This window comes from Haliotis rubra, unplaced genomic scaffold (assembly GCF_003918875.1).
Source record: "Haliotis rubra isolate DU_JTF1 unplaced genomic scaffold, ASM391887v1 Scf778, whole genome shotgun sequence".
NCBI classification, from domain to species: Eukaryota; Metazoa; Mollusca; class Gastropoda; order Lepetellida; family Haliotidae; genus Haliotis; species Haliotis rubra.
In genome coordinates, this window is record NW_025767499.1 from 437281 (window position 1) to 455882 (window position 18602).

Below are 18602 nucleotides of genomic sequence, written 5' to 3' on the forward strand. Positions count from 1 at the left end.
GCTGCCCTACCACCCCGTATTACCGTTGAGGTGTAGATTGAATGATTGAGTGAGTGATTGAGTGAGTGAGTGAGTGAGTTTAGTGAGTCAGTGAGTGAGTTTAGTGAGTGAGTTGCGTTTTGCAGTCATATCAAAGCGAGGGACCAAAAGAAATTGGCTCGATGTGTCCACTTTCACAAAGTGTAATTGAACTCGAGCCACATATACCAAGCGAACGATGTAACTACTTGGCCACTCCTCACTGCCAAATAAATAACTACACTGCTCTTTTTTTCATTTAGATCAGGTAAAAGGTCGTTATCACTGTTATTAATATTTACAAAATTATGTCGATGATGAAGATAAAGTCAATGTCCAACCTACAGTGGTATAATTTTGTCTGCTTGTTTATAACGCCTCACAAAGCTATATGGCGGCGGTCTGTAAATAATCGAATCTGGACCAGACAATCCAGTTATCAACATCATGAGCATCGATCTACACAATTGGGATACGATGACATGTGTCAACCAAGTCAGCGAGTCTGACCACCCGATCCCGTTAGTCGCCTTTCACGATAAGCATGGATTCTGAAGACCCATCTAACCCGGATCATTACGGGTATATCGACTAGTATTTTTAAGTAGCTGTGCCTCATCTGCGTCTATACAATGAATGGCCATAGGATACATGATATGACAGAACTGGGCACAAGAGAAGTTTGACGGCGACGGGATCGCCGTTTATGAACCTCGGTTATCCAGCACTATACGTGGCCCTGAGAGCGGGCAGTCGGTGGTTCGATCTTCAGCCCCTTCACACCAAATGACGTTAGAAGATGGTGCTTGTTGTTACCGTGTCTGACGTTCGGCATTTCGAGGTAAAAACATGAAGGGGTCAGTTTGCTGTATCTGAGTTGGGTATTCATATTGAACTGTGGCCTGAAACCGGCATGGTCGGTTTCACATGAAACTGTCCAGCTGAGTTTAAGTGAAATAATAGCGTAGTAGCAGCAGCAGCAGTAGTAGAAGTAGTAGTAGTAGTAGTAGTGAGTGAGTGAGTTTAGTTTTACGCCGCTTTTAGCAATATTCCAGCAATATCACGGCGGGGGACACCAGAAATGGGTTTCACACATTGTACCCACGTAGGGAATCGAACCCGGGTCTTCGGCGTGACGAGTGCACGCTTTACCCACAAGGCTACCCCACCTCCCCAGTAGTAGTAGTAGTAGTAGCAGTAGTAGTAGTAGTAGTAGTACATGATGAGTGTGGCACAATCAAAATACTTTTCAAAATATGTTTAAGGAAAATATTTTCCCCAAACCAGGCGTCTACTTTCTTTTGTACATCAGTATATTAGCATGAATGTAAAGCAATGACAGGCAAAATGTGGACATTTTATTCAACTCAGTCAGATACATCAGGGTCCCCCTGTCAAAAATATGTGGGTATGTGAGGGTCAGAGGACAAGAATCGATTTCAGCAGCCAATGAGCGTCCGGATGATGCAGGTGAAAGGCGGGACAGAGATACCAGGAGGACTGACAGGATGTTACTGCTGACTGGGATACACACAGTACAGAACAAAGTTAGCTCGGCACCAGAGAGGTTGTCAACGTTACACGGTGTCAACATAGCAGGGCAACCATCGAACAGAAGGGGAAGCAGCTGAACAGCATACACCCATAAGGTAGTGAGTGAGTGAGTGAATTTGATTGTAAACTTCGTTTTAACTACGTTTTAACTTGGTGGACAGTTTGTCCAGAAGGTTGTCCAGTGGTTGAATGCATCTGTAATTATTCCCCTTCCGGGTCGACAGCCACTGTCCACTTTGGCCATTCGCCCATTGAACAACGTCTCTATAACAGGAGTGACGTTTCAATGTAGGTTCTGACACTGTTATGAAGCAAGTAAATATTTTCACTTGCTAGATATCGGTGTTAGAACCTCTACAGAAACGACGATCCTATTATCCTCAAACTTCTAAAAGCCTTTAAAAAACTACTATAGCCTGTTTGCAGTGAAACCGTACCGATGAATTTCACTCTAAACAAAAAGGTAAATCGAACAAAGTGATATTAAGATTGCGAATCCTCATAATTTTACCTTGGTTTAAGTTAACGCTCATAACGTACCGCACGTGCTTTTGTTTCACTGTTCCATCTACTGCGCTCACCCCCTTGTGATACAAACCAATAATAGCGATTTGAAACTATGATCGTTTGTTAAACAACTTTTATCGTAAGTTGAAAAAATTCTGAGATTTAAATGTTAAGACTAAAGTATCGTTGAAACTATCAGTTTTAAGCTAACACATGGATCAGTTGGAGATTTTCAGACTAGGGATGTTTAATCTGGTGAAAGTCAGAATGTAACCCATGAGCTAGGGATGCAAATATGATGTAGAACACCAGGTTTTTGTGTCCTCACCATTGACTAGTGTTAACAAATGTAAATATATATCTAATTACTTTGGTTATATTTTGTATTTGAGTAATACAGGTATATATTTTATGTTTATGTCTTTCGAAAGTCCTTTAAAGACCAGATGCCGTCGATGTTTCTTCTACGTCTTAAATGTAGAAACAAGAGATATGGTGAGTGACTATAGAGATGACACGTTGCAAAAATGTTTATAAAGTTCTGTAGACACAGTTTGTGTCTGCCAATATACATTTATCTCGAATATCCCGAATATTCCCACCATACAGTGATAAATACAACCGATTTCTCAGCTTCGCTGTAAATTGTATTCGTTCGGCACAGTAATATGATTGGCGGGCCAATTATAGTATCACACAGCTACCTGTATATTGTACAAGTATCATTGCAGTACTGTATGAACACGGATTTACATACTTTCTAAGCATATGGAGGGCACGGGTGTTGGGCCTGTCGCCTACGCCGCCGGGATTCGCCGTGCAATAGTGCGTCCCTCGTGGGTTCGAATCCCGGTTAGGTTCCTACTTTTGTAAGCACCACGCCCGTGTTCTTAGTTTGGCAGAGCATGCTCACACGCTTTTCGTGAAAACCTGCCGCAGTCAGTGATCCATTAGTGCCATCTACACAACTTGTTTACTCCTTGCATCAAATGGAATCTGTTCCTGAGCAGTGATATAAGTGGGTGAAAACGCCGTGATATAAGTGGATGAAAACGCCGTGAAATAAGTGGGTGAAAACGCCGTGATATAAGTGGGTGAAAACGCTGTGAAATAAGTTGGTGAAAACGCTGTGATATAAGTGGGTGAAAACGCCGTGATATAAGTGGGTGAAAATGCTGTGATATAAATTGGTGAAAACGCTGTGATATAAGTGGGTGAAAACGCTGTGATATAAGTGGGTGAAAACGCCGTGATATAAGTTGGTGAAAACGCTGTGATATAAGTGGGTGAAAACGCCGTGATATAAGTGGGGGAAACGCTGTGATATAAGTGGGTGAAAACGCCGTGATATAAGTGGGTGAAAACGCTGTGATATAAGTTGGTGAAAACGCTGTAATATAAGTGGGTGAAAACGCCGTGATATAAGTGGGTGAAAACGCTGCGATATAAATGGAGGAAAACGACGTCTCGTTGATATAAGTAGAGAATAACGCCGTGATATAAGTGATATAAGTGGGGAATAACGCCGCGATATAAGTGGGGAATAACGCCGTGATTTTAGTAGGGGATTAACGCTGTGATATAAGTGAGGTGAGGTGAGGTGAAATTGGGTTTAACGTCGTGCTTGAGAATATTTCGCTCATATGACGACGTGCATGCGTGTGTATGTGTATGTGCGGCTGCTTGTACTAGCCCAGACTGAAGCTGGTTTTATAGTGCTAGCCCACTGAGATACCATGCCGCAGTGAAGCATGAATATCCCACTCAGACACATTATACTGACTTCGAGCCGACCAGTCCTTGTTGTGCCCATTAATGCCGAGCGCCAAGCAGGGACCAACAAGTACCATATTTGAACGTCTTTTGGTATGACGCGGTCGGGGATCGAACCCGCGACCTTCCGCTCTCCGGGCGGACGCTCTAACCACTACACCACAGAGGCGGTCGTGATATAAGTAGGGGAAAACGCCGTGATATAAGTAGGCGATTAACGCTGTGATATAAGTAGGGGAAAATGCCGTGATATAAGTGGGGAATAACGCCCTGATATAAGTAGGGGAAAACGCGGTGATATATGTGGGGAATAACGCCGTGATATAAGTGTGGAATAACGCCTCGATATAAATGGGGGAAAACGCCGTCTCGTTGATATAAGTAGAGAAAAACGCCGTGATATAAGTAGGGGAAAACACGGTGATATAAGTGGGGAATAATGCCGTGATATAAATGGGGAATAACGCCGTGATATAAGTAGAGGAATAACGCCGTGATATAAGTGGGTAATGTTGAATGTTGAAAGCGGCGTTTAACCCACTTCCGTGAAACGCAAGAGCTCGGTCTCGGTGCCAACAAGCCTACAAACATGATCTTGGTCCCCTTTCACAAAGCACTGAGGTGATCGGAAGTCACTAAGGTAACCTTTAGTGCAATGTTAAAGAATGGGAGTTAAGGTTAACCTACAAGATTGCTTCGTGAAAGGAGCCCCAGGTCTAATATGGGAATCATAACGTGCTCGATAAATTTCTTCGCCAAACACGGCTGGTACAGGTACAACCAAAACATGTTGGTCTCTCACGCGAGGTTCCTCCCCTAATATTGTCCTGTACGTCCTGTAAAGGAAATTCAACATAAAGATGTTTTATTTCGAACCGACAGTCCATCAACAACCTGCCCACTGAAACAATCTCACTTCCGGTCCTCGTGACACATGGTAGACATAGACATCGCAGGCGGCGAGACACTCTGACAGCAATCAGCTGTCAATCAGGGAATGTAGATTTCAATACTTATCGAGATGTCGCCATGACATTCGCAACAGTGGGTACATATGTACGTACTTACATCAGTCGACTGTGAGTTTGAAAGTAGCTGTTTTGTCGATCACCGGATTATTTAGCCCAGGCTCGATTACTGACAGGCCAGTGGCAGCGTTTGAATATACAAACCCGTAACCATTTATCGTTATAGATTTATATTATTTGATTGTAGATTTCCTGTCTTGATCGCCATTGAAATCTCTACGATGACATCCAAATATCCTGTGGTGGTGACGGGTGGATCTGGTTGCTTGGGGCAACACCTGATCAAACTTCTCCAAACGAATGCTGATCACGTGACTGAGATCCGGGTACTTGACGCCATTCCGTACGAGAACAAACTTGGTGAGTTGTGAAGGCTACTTTAGAAAAGCAAATCCACCACTGTATATCAAGGAATATACTGCACTGCAAAAGAAAGTATACACTTATACAGGATAGGGTGACTTGTCTCGAAACGACTTTAATTATGTTTACCTAGAGTTAAAGTAACAGTTGGCGTCATTCAAGTCAGATATAAATAGGTACAGTATTGATGAATAATAGAAAAACCCATCTAACCAACCGTTATTTGAGTGTTGCAATGGAAACACAGGGGCTGATCCAGAGGGGTGGGTGTGGGGAACGTTTCCTTTGGACTTCATTATTTATGTGCACTCCCTACCTCCCAAATCCTGGACCCGCCCCTGAAACACGTATGGTGTCCCTCATGTTGGTTTACTTTGAGGAGGCTTTCATTGACTGGTTCAGTGTCGTGCCAGCGCAGAACCCGACGCGGTACACGCTGCCTGATCGCTGTAACACGTGACAGTTTACGAGCGCTTCAATCAGCTGCCACTTACTGTCACCGGAAACAATAGATTTGCACTGTACTATTACAATAAAATCGACGATAATCGAAATCGAACTTAGGTTGTATTTTCGACAGGGCCGATATTTTGTTTTCCCAAATTCATTCCGGTTTTCGGTATTGGTCTTGAAAAACCGCATCATACACATTTTGATATTTTTAATATCTTTTTTTTCGGATTATCTTCCCCACATGGGTACAATGTGTGAAGTCCTTTTCTGGTGTCCCCCGCTGTGATGTTGCTGGAATATTGCTAAAAGCGGCGTAAAACCATACCCACTCACTTTGGATTATCAAGACCGGTGATTCTCTGATGTTGACTGGATACTTTAATTATATTATTGTTATGAACAGATTTTGCGTGTGTTCACTTGCTGTTTGCACTGCCATTGAAAAAACAAACTCACTCATGAAATACAGAAGTTTTCAATTACCTCTTCAAGGCAAATTCAAAATGGCGGTCCATAGTTGAGGGCAACCCCCACCTTATTGTTCTTTTTCCATCGAATATTGACACCTTATTTACATAAAATAACATTGGAAACAAACTATTAGAATGCATGAGCAGACTAAGCAAGATGATATTAATGTGTTAGTGAGGTTCAGCGTCCAAAAAATATGGCATGATGTCTAAGTAAACTTTCTCAGTGTTCTTGAAACCGGGTTGAGTTATTGAGCATGCTGCTATATATTCACATTGGGTAGTTATTGAGGTTTCTTGGTTTTGTAAGTATAATTGTTATTGTTCGTTATATCATGTGCAGGTCATAAAGAGGCAAAGCCCGTGATTTCCACGTGCGGTGACGTCACCGACACAGCCACCCTTCGTCGTGCGTTCAGGGGAGCTAAGTCAGTCTTCCATCTGGCCAGTCTGGTCAGTGTGGGCAGTTTCCCTGACAACCAGGCCATGGAGAGAATCAACGTCAAAGGTGAGACACTAGACGCATGAAAGGTTTTAACAAGGGTGAAGACATGCATTTCACACACATTTCACACATCTTCCATGTACAGTAACACTGTGTGACATATCTATGGTGTACAGTAACACTTGTGACACAACCTTGGTGTACAGTAACACTGTGTGAAATATCTATGGTGTACAGTAACACTGTGTGACATATCTATGGTGTACAGTAACACTGTGTGACATATCTATGGTGTACAGTAACACTGTGTGACATATCTATGGTGTACAGTAACAATGTGACATATCTATGTGTACAGTAACACTGTGTGACATATCTATTGTGTACAGTATCACTGTGTGACATATCTATGTGTACAGTAACACTGTGTGACATATCTATGTGTGTACATCTATGTGTACAGTGTGTATCACAGTAACACTGTGTGACATATCTATGTGTACAGTAACACTGTGTGACATATCTATGGTGTACAGTAACACTGTGTGACATATCTATGGTGTACAGTAACACTGTGTGACATATCTATGTGTACAGTAACACTGTGTGACATATCTATGTAACACTGTGTACAGTATCACTGTGTGACATGTCTATGGTTTACAGTAACACTGTGTGTTTTTATATATATATATATATATGGTGTATAGGGACTCATCAGGTGATTGATGCCTGCATCAAGGAGGGCGTGGACTGCCTCATCTACTGCAGCTCCGTTGAGGCTGTGCTGGAGTACGACGCCATCGTCGATGGCACCGAGGACAACATGAAGACTCCTAAGACATATTACCACGAGGGGTATGCCAAGAGCAAGCTCAAGGCAGAGAGTATGGTACTGCAGAACAACGACTGTCAGTTGGACACAGGTACAGTACCACACTCAAGGGGTTATCTGATTGTTACATGGGCGGTGGGGTAGCCCAGTGGTTAAAGCGTTTGCTCGTCACGCCGAAGACCTGGTTTTGATTCCCCATATGGGTACATAGTGTGAAGCTCATTTCTGGTGTTCCCCGCTGTGATATTGCTGGAATATTGCTAACTAATCGTTTCTTTGTACAAACATAGCTTCTAACTGTTATAGTTGCGTTAGAATAGGGTTTCCAATTAGGTTACCATTATATTAGGAAATTGTAAATATAACCCCTTTTGGGAAGAAGCAGGAAATTTGTTTGGGTTTCGCGTTTGGTTAACTTTTATGGACTCATCTTCGGAAAAGAATCAGATAGTGCCTTCTATAAAAAGTGTCTGTACCCCTATGTAGGTGGGGTACTGAAAACGGCCGCCCTACGACCCTACGTCTTCTATGGCGAACTCGACCGCCACTACGTCACACAGCTCTTGAAGCTGGTGAAGAAGACGGCGGGCATCCTCATCCAGACAGGTGACGGCAAGGCACTCCACCAGCACGCCTACGTCGGCAACAACGCCTGGGCCTTCATCTGCGCAGAAAAGGCCGTACGTACCAACCCTGCTGCTGCAGGGCAAGCTTACTTCATCACTGACGACACCCCCGTTGACGACATCTACAGCCTTTTGAACCCCTTTTTGGAGGAGAAGGGCATGCGGCTATCCTCAGTCAGGTTTCCCTTCTGGTTGATGTTCATCATCATGTATCTGGCGGAGTGTTTGGTGATTCTCCTGTCCCCATTAATCAAGATCGACATTGGAATCACCTCCAGCGTCCTCCGCTTCGCAAACACCACCATCAAACTGAGTAGCGTCAAGGCGCGCACCCTGCTCAACTACATGCCTCTGTTTTCTGTGGAGGAGAGTCTTCGCAATGCACGTGCATATTACCGGGATGTTCCAATATAGGCACGTTTGTCTTCAGCCTGAGACCACCCAGTCTTGGGATAGTGTGTACTGGAGCGGTCAATGCAATATTTTGGTATAAACATACTACGATTATTGATAAGTCTTTGACAAATAATCGACTTTATTTTGTCAATTAGATATTAGATATGCAAACACGTGTCATGATCTTCATACACGCTATCAATGCAACGTATTGACACAGTGACTCTATCAATGCAACGTATTGACACAGTGACTATCAATGCTACGTATTGGCACACTGTCAATGATCTTTATACACCCTATCAATGCAACGTATTGACACAATGTCAATGATATTCATACACCCTATCAATGCAACGTATTGACAGTGTCAGTGATCTTCATAAATCCTATCAATGCAACGTATTGACACAGTGTCAATGATCTTCATAAATCCCATCAATGCAACGTATTGACAGTGTCAATGATCTTCATACGCCCTATCAATGCAACGTATTGAATACACCCTATCAATGCAACGAATTGACAGTGTCAGTGATCTTCATACACCCTGTCAATGCAACGTATTGACACAGTGTCAATGATCTTCATACGTTCTATCAGGGCAACGTATTTGCACATTGTCAATGATCTCCATACACCCTATCAATGCAACGTATTGACACAGTGTCAATGATCTTTATACACTCTATCAATACGACATACATACAGTTTTAATTTACATTACAAATGCAGCTCTCTATGCTACTGTGAAGAATGTTTTTTGTGATGTTTCTAATATTTGTGTCAATGAAAACATTACATGAATCCTTTGTCGATGTATTGTATAATGTATTTTTACAATTCAACATGTCAATGCAAGTTTATATTTTTGTACATGGTGATGTCGATATGCAAGACATCACCAATGCACCGTTTAATGTCAGTCTTTATTTAGTCAGTTATGTATGCAAAGCCTAGTGTCTCTATCAGGGTCATGTTCCAAGCGATTCTTTGTCAATGTTGGAGTTCGATGCAAGCATACTGTATACTTATATTTGTACCTATATGCAAGGCATAATGATAACACCAGCGCAATCTTCTGGTGTGTTAAGCTTAAACAGCGATGCCTGCAAATCAGGGGCGTCTTGGTCAATTAATCATCCATTGCCGTTGTAAGACCTCGAAGCATTTTTAAGCAATTCTTTGCCAATGTAAAAGAATTTATGCAACACTTAAAGTATGTTATCAAGCCTTTTTACAATGGCCGCCATATAGCTGGCATATTGTAAAACTAAACTAAACTAACCTGACTATTTTAAATGTCAAATTTCAATGCAATATTAGTGTCATATTTATTACTGTACCTGTTTACGTTATTTTATTTATCCCTTTATGTATTCTATCAATGCAATTTTTACATGTATAGTTATATTTAGTTTTATTTATAACCACTAACAAATGCAAGCTATCAATGCAACTTTTTCTATGTTGATCTGTTTAGTAATATTCCGCTGCAACATTTAAAACATGTTGTCAAGCATTCTGTTGTGAAATCACATTCAACATCAACACACAGATCTACGTTCAATGTCAATGTAATATTACACTGTATTTCTCAATAGTATACCCTATGTTTTACTGCAGCTGTTACAGTTTGCGTTTTGTCCGACCAGTCATTAATTACTGTTTAGCCAGTGTGCAATTTTAAGCTATATTTCTTCAATTCATTATGTCCTTGGTAATGTGAACATTTGAGATAGATAATTTTAAGTTTACTTCAACGCTACCATAGTGCAACGCAGTTCTGAAGAAACTCTGTTCCATACATTGCAAACAGTTTAAGTTATGACGATGCTCAAGATTCAGAAGTTCAACAAGATGCATAAAAACAATGCAAACAGTTGTAATGTTTTTGTATGACGATGTCACTGTAACTGATAGCTAACTAGAAATTTTGTAACATTGTTATTCTGTTCCAAACTGGTAAAAACATTGCAAAAAATCATAACCGTGTCCATAAATCACAATCAAACACTGATGGTGTTTTTGTAATGGTGATGTCACTGTAACTGTAAACTAGTAAACATCTCTAGGCGACTCTGTACAATTACTATGACGAACACCTCTCTACATACATATGGGGACTATGGCAATTACATGACGAACCGTCTATAAATCATTCATACATGATGGTGTCTGGTTTTCCTAATAGGCAGACGGGTGAAAAGTTACTCTACTTAGTAAACATCTCTATCGACTCTGTACAATTAAATGACGAACACCTCTCTACATACATATGGACTATACAATTACATGACGAACCCCTCTCTACATACACATGGACTATACAATTACATGACGAACCCCTCTCTACATACACATGGACTATACAATTACATGACGAACACCTCTCTACATACACATGGACTATACAATTACATGACGAACACCTCTCTACATACACATGGACTATACAATTACATGACGAAACACCTCTCTACATACACATATGGACTAACGCCTCTGTACATACAATTACATGACGAACACCTCTCTACATACATATGGACTATACACAATTACATGACGAACAGCTCTACATACATATGGACTATACAATTACATATGACGAACACCTCTCTACATACATATGGACTATACAATTACATGACGAACAGCCTCTCTACACATATGGACTATACAATTACATAACGAACACCTCTCATACATGGACTATACATGACGAACAGCTCTCTACATACACATGGACTATACAATTACATGACGAACAGCTCTCTACATACACATGGACTATACAATTACATGACGAACACCTCTCTACATACACATGGACTATACAATTACATGACGAACAGCTCTCTACATACACATGGACTATACAATTACATGACGAACACCTCTCTACATACACATGGACTATACATATACATGACGAACACCTTCTACTATACATGGACTATACAATTACATGACGAACATGACGAACACTACATATATATGGACTATACAATTACATGACGAACACCTCTCTACATACACATGGACTATACAATTACATGACGAACCCTCTCTACATACATATGGACTATACAATTACATGACGAACAGCTCTCTACATACATATGGACTATACAATTACATGACGAACAGCTCTCTACATACATATGGACTATACAATTACATGACGAACACCTCTCTACATACATATGGACTATACAATTACATGACGAACACCTCTCTACATACACATGGACTATACAATTACATGACGAACACCTCTCTACATACACATGGACTATACAATTACATGACGAACACCTCTGTTTAGACACACTCACTGGACAAAATACTTGACGAAGTCCTTTCTATAGACATATAGACTAAGCAACTGCATGACGAACCCTCTCCATATTATATACTGTACAATGCATAATGAGGCATACAGGGAAACATAACGGGTTTTAATTACAAGAAGCCCCTTAACATCACTATTCGAGAGTGATAAAACAAGACATGTTCATAAAGCAGTTTAGACTTCGCAGTCGAATTTGCTTTCAGCAGAGGTTGTTAGTTGTTAAACCCTGCACTAAGATTCAAGCTAACAATCGACACTGGACCAGACAATCCAGTGATCAACAGCATCAGCATCGATTTAAACAATTAGGATACGATGAGATGTGTCAACCATGTGAGCGAGCCTGACCACCCGATCCCGTAGTCGACTTTTACGACAAGCATGGGTTACTGAAGACCAATTCTAACCCGGATCTTCACGGGTATTAATAAAACGTACTGCTTTCGTAATAAAGACGGAAGTCTTTCTTTTTGCAAATGAAACTTCTGTCCACATTATGTTGATTATAGATTTTACCAAGCATATCTTTCTATGGATGAATAGGGTTTTCGTGGAGAAGATTATATTTGAAACAAACGTAACAATAGGTATGTATTAGTGCCATTTTTTATCGAACCATAACATTAACCAGTAAATGCTTGTGTCTTTCTATAGTTTTTAGATACAAACACAAACAGTGTGAAACCAATTTCGTTATTTGCGTGATAAACATAAGCTCTGTTCCATGTGGACTGTAAGATACTGACCACAGTTCAGGTCTGTCCACACTCGTCTCCGTTGAATTCATCTACGTTTCAAATAGAGAGACATTTTGAAAGGGCTGATGTTTCCTTGAATTAGTAATAAGTCTGGTTATGTAATCTTAATGGTCGACAACATCCAAAATGTTCACACAACCTACTTTTAAGGGACATGAGCCTTCAGCCTTCAGAAAGACCCTTGGACAATGATTAGAGGCAATAATTACGTATCCAGTTTTTCGGTAATAGTTTGTATTCTCACTGTGTGGACGCCCTCTAACTCTCTCTGAAACTCTTTCTAAGGTGTTCGACACATCACAAAAAAGAATTCAGTCCCGATATTGCCCATCTTTGATCTTGGCACACTTGGTGTCAGGTTTCAATTAATTGAAGGGGAGTTGAAGGACAGCACGAAAACCATGAGCTATTTTTTTACACTAATTGGCTCTGATTCAACGTTTCAAACTGTTTACCACTTTCGCTAATAAGAGGAATGGGTCAATAAGAACACTTAAATAACTGCATTTGCCATTCAGATGGTTAAAAAAACGTTTTGCAATGATAAACATTACATATATTACACAAAAATACATAGAACACACCACTTATAAGTACCGTCTTTTCAAAAAGATTTATCGAGTAGCAAACACTGAACGATGTTTGGTGTTTCGACTGTATTGTACAGCATTGCTGTACGGACGTATCGACAGAACAAGACGTCGGCAGACATGTCAACCAACGCGCTGCCAACGTCGATGTATTGCGTCTGTTTCCGGGACGCCGGAGATAGCGAAGCAGCTATTGTTACAAAGAAGGGCGAAGGCGTAATGATACCATTGATTTGTTGCCGTTACTGCAAGAACTATTGCGGGTGCACACAGTAGGCACCACACTCCAAGACGAAAAGGGAAAACTCCAGCACACTGTGCTAATGGATTGGTCTGCAAACAGTAATACCTACAGTATCGACTAGAGTGGGCTGGTTGTTTAACGCCAAACTCAGCGATATTTCAGCTAAATGGCAGTGGTTTGTAAATAATCAAGTCCGGACCAGACAACCCAGTGATCAATAGCATGAGCATCGATCAACGTAATTGGGATACCATGACACGTGTGAACCAAGTCAACGAGCTTGACCACCCGATCCCGTTAGTCGCCTTTGGCGCCAAGCATGGGTTACTGAAGATCAATTCTAACCCGGATCTTCACGGGTATCCTCAGATGTATATAATCCAGTTGGTAGCAAAATATACTACGGCTAAAACGAACTCAACGAACCACTCATTCAATTCGTAACATGCATTTCGACTAAATTATACCGGAAGGGACCCGGGGCCGAAAACATAAGCGCACACATTCGTTATAAGCCTAGTTTACTGTTGACGTGTACAGCTGCAATTGTCCCCGTTTGATAACACAGCTGATAACGATAGCTAGTCGTGCCAGCACGTGATGGTACTAAATATGTTTTATATACTGGTATGTGGAGTCAAAGGTCAAGTCGCCAAGTACATCTGTACCGTGTATTAAGGTCCAGATGCACTGTGCTGCGAGATAGAAATAGTTGTGGCGGTCTGTAAATAATCAAGTCTGGACCAGACAATCCAGTGATCAACAGCATTGGCATCGGTCTAGGCAATTGGGAACCGATGACATGTGGCATGTCAGCGAGCCTGACCACCCGATCCCATTAGTCGCCTTTTATGACAAGCGTGGATTACTGAAGATCAATATCCTTACCCGGATCTTCACGGGTATCTGACATGGATAGACACGGATAGACTTGGTGCCAGGTGTGGTGGGGTAGCCTAGTGGTTAAAGCGTTAACTCGTCACGCCGAAGGCCCGGGTTCGATTCCTCACATAGGTACAATGTGTGTGAAGCCCATTCCTGGTGTACCCCGCTGTGATATTGCTGGAATATTGTTAGAAGATGCGTAAAACGCTTCTTTTAATTCGGGGACACTCATTCAAACTAACACACTCTCATCGGCTCCACTCTCTCACGCACGCACGCACTCTCTCTCTCTCTCTCTCTCTCTCTCTCTCACACACACACACACACACACACATTTAGGCTTATAATCATTGTGCAACGTGTGAATTCCGGTACCAGACAGGAAAACTACAACAGGCCTGAAAATCCTTTGTTGCACATTAATTACCTATTCCTTTGGGATATACTCTAAATCGAAAAGACTAACGATTGTACGAGATACAAATAAAAGAGTGAGTTGAACCGAGACATGTCTCAACAATACACCGCCATCACCCTGACGATTACTACATTAATAACTTGTGTCACGAAGCACTGTCAAGTCCCTCACCGCTTAGTTCATACAGTTTACAAGACACCAACAAGGCTCTCTGAAGCAATTACTCGACATGTGTTCCACAGTGCCTAAAGCTAATCCCTTATCAACTTCATTCAGTCCCATGGACAGGTAAACTATTGATGTTCAGAGTCGGTATTGGCGACTCCATCAAAAAACATAAACACACATGTAGCTCACCTTATTTAGCTTAAATACGAAAATTGAGGTATTTGTATGAGAGATGGTACTCATAGCGACGGGGAAGCCTTGCTATTGTGAAAATCAAATGAACTATATGTCGAAGGGAGATCAACTCTGTTTCGGAGAGAAAGGATTGTATATTCATAATACCACCTGTGTCAAGAGCCCTGCAAGCGCCCGCTTCCTCCCTTCGAGGCCAGGTGAGCTAACTGTTTGTGTTTTTTTGTTCTGACGCATCAACATCAACTGACGCCTCCGGCTTAGCAGCATTCCTTGTGATTCCGTCTGACGCATATCTGTGGGACCGTTCACCGTCTGGTTTCTATCTGTGAGGTTCGTTCATCGTCTGGTTTCTGTCTGAGGTGTACGTTCATTGTCTGACTACTGTCTACAGATGCGTCTGCACGTCCTCCCCTCCTCCAGAAGCATGGATCCGATACGTCGGGGAACATTCAGGTGGTTCGCACTATGCGTCGTCCTCACCACATGCAGTAAGTAGCACATCATGTTATTCTTCTGTCATTCCTCTGGTCAGCTATGTTCTGGACGTAAACAGTATCGAGATGGCAGGATTTATATAGTAGGATTGTAGATGGGCTAAACAGCTTCAGGAGAGAAAAGGTGGGTCGTAGAAGGCAGCTTGGTGGACAACGAGGAGGAGTTGACGGAATTGGAAGGTTAGAGTGATAAGAGGTAAGAGTTTAGGTCTTCATGGCAGCTCGGATTTGGGGGTCGGAGTTGGTGGGATGGGTAAGATGGGCTAGCTTGGGCAACGCAGGACTGGTGAAGCTTAAGTTCTTATTGGTACCCGTTCTATCATGTATCGAAGTGAGGAAGCGGGCGCTTGCAGGGCTCTTGACACAGGTGACATTATGAATATACAATCTTTTCTCTCCGAAACAGAGTTGATCTCCCTTAGACACATAGTTCATTTGATTTTCACAATAACAGAGAAGCAGGTTCGGTGAAGTAGCCTAGTGGTTAAAGCGTTTGCTCGTCAGGCCGAAGACCCGGGTTCCATTCCCCACATGGGTACAATGTATATTTTAATGTCTTATCTCCTGTTTTTCTTTTCAGATACGTTTATGACATATTCCTATAATGTTTTAGCATTTTAGTATTTATTTGTCTCTCGTAAATCACTGGGCGATTGGTTGTATATTTTATAACTTTGTACATATTCTATGGACTATAGCAAGTACACAAGTGGGACGATAATAAAATATCGATTGACTTAAAAGGAAAGGTAGAGCTGGAGGAGGTACGTTGTGAAAGTTGTGTTGAGACGGTTTATGGAAAAGAGAAAGTGGGCTTGGGTAGGTTTCTTGTATAGGTGGCGCTGAGATGGTGAGTGGAGTGGAGAAGGTGGGCTGGAAGAAGTGTGGTGTGACGGTGGCGCTGAGATGGTGAGTGGAGAAGATGGGATGGATGAGGTGTTGTGTGACGGTGGCGCTGAGATGGTGAGTGGAGAAGATGGGCAGGATGAGGTGTTGTGTGACGGTGGCGCTGAGACTGTGGGTGGAGAAGGTGGGCTGGATGAGGTGTTGTGTGACGGTGGCGCTGAGATGGTGAGTGGAGAAGATGGGCAGGATGAGGTGTTGTGTGACGGTGGCGCTGAGACTGTGGGTGGAGAAGGTGGGCTGGATGAGGTGTTGTGTGACGGTGGCGCTGAGACTGTGGGTGGAGAAGGTGGGCTGGATGAGGTGTTGTGTGACGGTGGCGCTGAGACTTTGCGTGGAGAAGGTGGGCAGGATGAGGTGTGGTGTGACGGTGGCACTGAGACTGTGGGTGGAGAAGGTGGGCTGGATGAGGTGTGGTGTGACGGTGGCGCTGAGACTGTGGGTGGAGAAGGTGGGCTGGATGAGGTGTGGTGTGACGGTGGCGCTGAGACTGTGGGTGGAGAAGATGGGCTGGATGAGGTGTTGTGTGACGGTGGCGCTGAGACTGTGGGTGGAGAAGGTGGGCTGGATGAGGTGTTGTGTGACGGTGGCGCTGAGACTTTGCGTGGAGAAGGTGGGCTGGATGAGGTGTGGTGTGATGGTGGCGCTGAGACTGTGGGTGGAGAAGGTGGGCTGGATGAGGTGTTGTGTGACGGTGGCGCTGAGACTGTGGGTGGAGAAGGTGGGCAGGATGAGGTGTTGTGTGACGGTGGCGCTGAGACTGTGGGTGGAGAAGGTGGGCAGGATGAGGTGTGGTGTGACGGTGGCGCTGAGACTTTGCGTGGAGAAGGTGGGCAGGATGAGGTGTGGTGTGACGGTGGCGCTGAGACTGTGGGTGGAGAAGGTGGGCTGGATGAGGTGTTGTGTGACGGTGGCGCTGAGACTGTGGGTGGAGAAGGTGGGCTGGATGAGGTGTTGTGTGACGGTGGCGCTGAGACTTTGCGTGGAGAAGGTGGGCTGGATGAGGTGTTGTGTGACGGTGGCGCTGAGACTGTGGGTGGAGAAGGTGGACTGGATGAGGTGTTGTGTGACGGTGGCGCTGAGACTGTGGGTGGAGAAGGTGGGCAGGATGAGGTGTTGTGTGACGGTGGCGCTGAGACTGTGGGTGGAGAAGGTGGGCTGGATGAGGTGTTGTGTGACGGTGGCACTGAGACTGTGGGTGGAGAAGGTGGGCAGGATGAGATGTGGGTGTGACGGTGGCGCTGGAGACTGGTGTGGGTGGAAAGTGGAGGCTGGATGAGGTGGTTGTGTGACGGTGGCGCTGATGGACTGTGGGTGGAGAAGGTGGGCTGGATGAGGTGTTGTGTGACGGTGGCGCTGGCTGAGACTGTGGGTGGAGAAGGTGGGCAGGATGAGATGTGGTGTGACGGTGGCTGAGACTGTGGGTGGCCGGAAAGTGGGCTGGATGAGGTGGTGTTGTGTGACGGTGGCGCTGAGACTGTGGGTGGAGAAGGTGGGCTGGATGAGGTGTTGTGTGACGGTGGCGGAGATGCTGTGGGTGGAGAAGGTGGGCAGGATGAGGTGTGGTGTGACGGTGGCGCTGAGACTGTGGGTGGAAGAAGGTGGGCTGGATGAGGTGTTGTGTGTGACGGTGGCGCGCAGATGGCTGTGGGTGGGAAAAGGTGGGCTAGATGAGGTGGTGGTATGACAGTCGGCGCTGAGACTGTGGATGGTGGAAAAGGTGGGCTAGGATGAGGTGTGGTGTGATGACAGTCGCGCTGAGACTGTGGTGGGTGGAGAAGGTGGGCTGGATGAGGTGTTGTGTGACGGTGGCGCTGAGACTGTGGGTGGAGAAGGTGGGCAGGATGAGATGTGGTGTGACGGTGGCGCTGAGACTGTGGGTGGAGAAGGTGGGCTAGATGAGGTGTGAGGTATGACAGTCCCGCTGAGAGACTGTGGGTGGAGAAGGTGGAGGCTGGATGAGAGGTGTTGTGTGGACGGTGGCGCTGAGACTTTGGGTGGATGGTGGCTGAAGGTGGGCAGGATGTGAGATGTGGTGCGATGGTGGCGCTGAGACTGTGGGTGGAGAAGGTGGGCAGGATGAGGTGTTGTGGACGGTGGCGCTGGACTGTGGGTGGGAGA

General features: G+C 43.9%; 1 protein-coding gene across 1 annotated transcript; it reads left to right on the plus strand.

The window, feature by feature from the left end:
* Window positions 1-1564: 1564 nt before the first annotated feature.
* Window positions 1565-8605, plus strand: LOC124260824 (3 beta-hydroxysteroid dehydrogenase type 7-like). Its single transcript, XM_046695144.1, has 5 exons — window positions 1565-1667; window positions 5068-5240; window positions 6510-6674; window positions 7322-7537; window positions 7933-8605. Exons 2-5 carry the CDS (start codon window positions 5102-5104, stop codon window positions 8484-8486), a joined length of 1074 nt encoding a protein of 357 aa, XP_046551100.1. The 5' UTR covers window positions 1565-1667; window positions 5068-5101; the 3' UTR covers window positions 8487-8605.
* The last annotated feature ends 9997 nt before the right edge of the window (window positions 8606-18602 follow it).

Bases quoted from the DNA above. Each gene is read 5' to 3' on its own strand.
- LOC124260824 (XM_046695144.1), top strand. From the start codon at position 5,102: ATGACATCCAAATATCCTGTGGTGGTGACGGGTGGATCTGGTTGCTTG. The intron at 5,241-6,509 runs GTGAGTTGTGAA...TATCATGTGCAG, and splicing joins TCCGTACGAGAACAAACTTG to GTCATAAAGAGGCAAAGCCC. The intron at 6,675-7,321 runs GTGAGACACTAG...TATGGTGTATAG, and splicing joins GGAGAGAATCAACGTCAAAG to GGACTCATCAGGTGATTGAT.